At 64.9% G+C, this 4,325-nt stretch overlaps 1 protein-coding gene across 1 annotated transcript; it reads right to left on the bottom strand.

The window, feature by feature from the left end:
* Positions 1-501: 501 nt before the first annotated feature.
* Scrt1 (scratch family transcriptional repressor 1) lies at positions 502-3,550 on the bottom strand. The gene is made up of 2 exons (XM_027952032.3): positions 3,436-3,550; positions 502-1,442 (listed from the first exon to the last, which is right to left on the bottom strand). The coding sequence occupies exons 1-2, from the start codon at positions 3,548-3,550 to the stop codon at positions 502-504; spliced, it is 1,056 nt and encodes a 351-aa protein (XP_027807833.1).
* Between the last annotated feature and the right edge of the window lie 775 nt (positions 3,551-4,325).

Below are 4,325 nucleotides of genomic sequence, written 5' to 3'. Positions count from 1 at the left end.
CTGGATGCTTCTGCGGCCCGCCCCCTCTCCTGCTCTTCCCGCGGCCTGCTGCCGGGAGGGACTGGCTCCCTGGACGTCTGGGCCAAAGGCCCAGCCTGGAAGGCTTGGGAAGGGATAGGGAAGACCTGAGTCTCTGCAACTCGATCCAGGGGCGCAGAGGAGGGAGGAGGGCGCTCCCTACCTCACCCCACCCTCGGTCTACAGAGACCCAACTAAGAGATGAGGTTCGGTTCTGGGTCTGATCGACCCTATTGCTGGGAGAAAGCCTGGGGCACCCTGGAGGAGAGGGGAGGGGGTTCAGGGTGGGTCTCCCCTCGGGACCCTATTGCTTGAAGGGGCTGGTAAGGCCCCTGGCGAGCGGGGCGGGGTGGGGCCGGCTCCCTCCCCCTATTGCTGTGAGGAGGGGCCCGCCCTCCAGCCCCTCAGCAAGTACGCCAGCGGAGACTTCCCTGGGGGCTCGTATTGCTGAGAGCCGACCTGGCGGACAGAAGCTCCGCAGCCCTAGGCCTGCACTGGGCTGAGCTGCGGTGGCGCGGGGGCTGAAGGGCCTCCGGCGCCACTGGCGCCGCCCTTGAAGCAGGCCGACTCATAGTGCTTGTTGAGATAGGACTTGAGCGCGAAGCTTTTCTTGCAGCGCTTGCACTGGAAGTGCTTGAAGGCCGAATGCGTCTGCATGTGTGCGCGCAGGTTGGAGCGGTCGGCGAAGGCCTTGCCGCAGTGCGCACAGCCAAAGGGTTTCTCACCTGTGTGAGAGCGCATGTGGCCCTGCAGCAGCCAGGGCCGAGAGAAGGCCTTCCCGCACACACCGCACTTGTGGCGCAGGTCGTGCGTGAGCAGGTGCATGGCCATGGCCGGCATGGACACGTACACCTTGCCGCACGTTGGGCAACGCCGCGCCAGCTGGCTGTCCAGGCTGCGGTGCGTCTGCTTGTGACGGCTCAGGTTCGACGACGTGGCGTATGTTTTGCCGCACTCGCCGCACGCATGCCGACCACCAGCGCCAGTGGCTCCCGGCCCCGCACGAGCTTCGGAGCTCGCCCCCGCTCGCGTGCCGCCCCGGCCCCCGGGCCCTGAGCCGGAGCCTCGTGCACTGGGCCCACCCCCGCCTCCTGCGTCGCTGTCGGGGGCAGCCGCTGAGGCCGTGGAGGGGGCAGCAGCAGCATTGGCATTGGTGGCCTTACGGCGCGAGCGCCCATCGGTGATGAAGAAGGCGTCAGCTGCGTAACCCTCGCTGACCGCCGCGTCGCCGTTGATATAGCCGCCCGCCGCAGTGGCCAGCTCTGGGCGCGGGGTGGGTGGCGGCGCCGAGCCTGAAGCCGCTGGACCCAGCTCTCCCCGCACAGCCGCAGCGTACATGGGCTCCGGGGACGGCCCTTTGAGCAACGTCGCCTCAGCGTCGCCATCGTAGACGGACGTGGGCCCCACATAGTCGCTGAGGTATCCTGCAGACCAAGGCAGACAGACAAACAGAGGTAGGGGAACCGGGCAATGGGGAAGACACACCAGGTGGATTACGGGAGACAGCAGACACAGGCGGGAGAAACACCAGAGTCAGACAGGGAAACGAACAGCAAGAAGGACAAAGGACAAGGGGCCAGGGGACCACAGGGCCGAGAGGATGAAGACGGCAGGGCGGGGAAGAGAGGAGAGGAGAGGGTGAGACACCGCCGGGCTGGGCTCCGCCCCCGCCGCCAGAGCGCCCCGCCCTTGCTGGGGGAGGAGAGAGGCGCATCTTCGGGCGCGGCTGCCCCCCTTCCTCCCAAGCCTCAAGGTCAGGGGGGAGGGGCGGCGCTTCCCCTTACTTCCTCCTCTCCCCTCCACTCCCCTCCCCCTCGGGTTCTCCCCACTTCAGCAGCTTTCCTGATTATGCAACACACTGCAGACCCGCCATGCACAAAGCGGGACTGCCAGCTCAGGGACCCCGGCGGTCCCGCCTCTCGGGCGTCCCTGATGGCCCTTTTTCCAGCCCCCAGAACCCATTCCCAGCCTTGATGCTGGCTCTCTCTGGCTCCCTAGGTCTCCCAACAGTTCTAGAGACGTCTACCTCCCCGGTTCCTCTAGCTCTTATAAGCAGTTCCATCTCATTTCCCACTCTCTGACTGGACTTGACCCATGCCCTTGCAGCTGGAACCTATCTCCCTGCATCTACTTTCTTCCACCTGCACTCCCTTCCCTCATCCTGCACCCTTGGGTCCTACCCTGTTCTACATTGCCCTCTTCTCCCCACACTGGTAACTCCTTGCAGGGGCCTTCCTGACCCAACTCCAACTAGCTGTGGTGAGGAGACTGCCAGGACATCCACGGGGTGGGGGGATACCTTCACAGGAACTAGCAGGAGAATGGCATCATTCATGCCGGTAACTGCAGTTGTTCCCAAGGCACAAGATGGATCTCACAACCTCAAAGTCACAAACGCACACCCCTCATCATGCAGGCTCTGGCTCCTTCAGGATTATACCCAGCATCCCAACCACCATCAGCCCTGCAGTCCCCTCAAAGGGGGACACTGACCCTGGCTCTCACCACCTATTCATGCAAGGTTACCTATACAGCCACCCCAGACATACTCTTGGGTCACATGGCACAGAGCGGCCTCAGAGTCACATGGTCCCATGTAGTGGCACACAGGCAGGCACACACTCACTCACACAGGGTCACACACAAGCGCACATAGTCACATGGCCACACGCAGTCACATGGGCCCACACAGGCTCATGCTCCTGCAGGTCACATTTGTTCTTCCACCCCATGCTGCTGGCACTTCAGGTCCCCTTGTCTGCATGCTAACAGTTGTCCTTGAACTTGGGCACACTTACACAAAGAGCCTTCCCTGCTTCCAGCAGCTTGGGCTTCCCTTTCCTACATCTTCCTCCCTGACCCTGACTTCAGGGAAGATACTGCTGCTGCCTCTGCTGGTACCTTGGCCTTGACAGGTGGGCCATCCGCTGGACCCCATGCCTACTCCCTGGAGCTCCCAGCATTATCCAGCTAGCACTAGCAGGGAGCTTGGAGGAGCAACCAAGGAAGAGAAGAGGGTAGTGAGGCGGGTCCAGGTTTCTGGGTGTGAGTCTGCATGTATTGGTATGGCTGAGTCCTTGTAATGTCAGCAGGTGTCCATGTGCTGTGTGCTGTTTGTTTCTGCATGTGTCAGTGTGTGGGTCAGTGTGTGCCTTCAATGCTTCTTGTTCCTGACACCTCTTCCCCATCTTCTCTCCTGCATCCACACTCTCTGCCCAGCCTTGGCTGAGATCTGGCCTGGCTCTTGGATCCTCTTTCCCCACCCCCTCCACAGTCCCAGCTTCAGTCTCAGCCTCCTGCCCGCTCTGGTTCCTTCCTCTATTTCCCCGACCCTCCCTTTCCACACCCACACTCTGGCCACCCATCCATTCCAGCAAAGCCCTGGGCCCCTCACCCCAGCCTCAGCCCAGCTCATACCTTTATCGTGCAGTCGCACTCCGAGGTCGCTTCGGGCGCGCCCGTAGGAGCTGTCGAGGTCTGCTGAAGAGAACGTGTCAAGTTTGACCTTCTTGACCAGGAAGGACCTGGGCATGATTCCTGCGGGGCTCCGGCGCTGCGGGCCTGTGGAGCCGGGGCTCGAGGGGGCTGCAGCTGCAGCGGAGCCCGGTCACCATCCGAGGAGCAGCGGAGTCAGCACCGTCCCCACTCTGGCCTGTGAATGCTGCCCTTCGAGTGCGGTTCTCTCCTCCTCCTTCCTGCCCTGCGTTTCCTCGGCCCCTCCGGACCCCCCTCTTCTTCGTCTTCTCCTTCCTTCCTTCCTTTCTCCTCTCCTCTTCCTTCCTTCCTTCCTTCCCTCCTCTGGTCCCGGCTTCCCAGCCCGCAGTGCCGCCCCTGGACAGGCGGGGGAGGAGGCTGGGGGGGGGCGGAGAGGGGGGGAGCGGCTCCGTCCCGGGCCCGGAGGCTGCGAATGGGTGCAGGGCTGGCCCGGCCCCGCGGCCCCCTTCCCCTCCCCCCCCGCCGCCGCGGCGGAGCCTCAGTCAGCGGCCCCCCATGCCCCCGGGGGTCGGCGGCACCAGGCCGGGAGAACGCGGTGGCGGCGGCGGCAGCAGGAGCGCCGGCAGCTTCAGCACCTCGGCCAGCGCCAGCCAGGACAGCACCACGGCCAGCGCCCGGGTGCGCTCAGCCGGCGCGGGCGGAGAGGGGCGGGCCCGGGGCGCGGGGGGGGGCTCGGCCGCCGGGCGGGGGTCCTCGGCGGGGGTCTCTAGGAGGCTTGCTTTATTGTTCTGCAGCCCGAGCGAGCGGCGGCGGCGGCGGCGGCGGCGGCGGGCGGGGGGCGGGGGTCCTGGGGGGGAGGGGTGCGCAGGGAG

Source organism: Marmota flaviventris, chromosome 15, assembly GCF_047511675.1.
Source record: "Marmota flaviventris isolate mMarFla1 chromosome 15, mMarFla1.hap1, whole genome shotgun sequence".
In the NCBI taxonomy this organism is placed as follows: domain Eukaryota; kingdom Metazoa; phylum Chordata; class Mammalia; order Rodentia; family Sciuridae; genus Marmota; species Marmota flaviventris.
The sequence above is the reverse complement of the archived record's forward strand: the minus strand, read 5'-3'. Positions and strand labels throughout refer to the sequence as shown.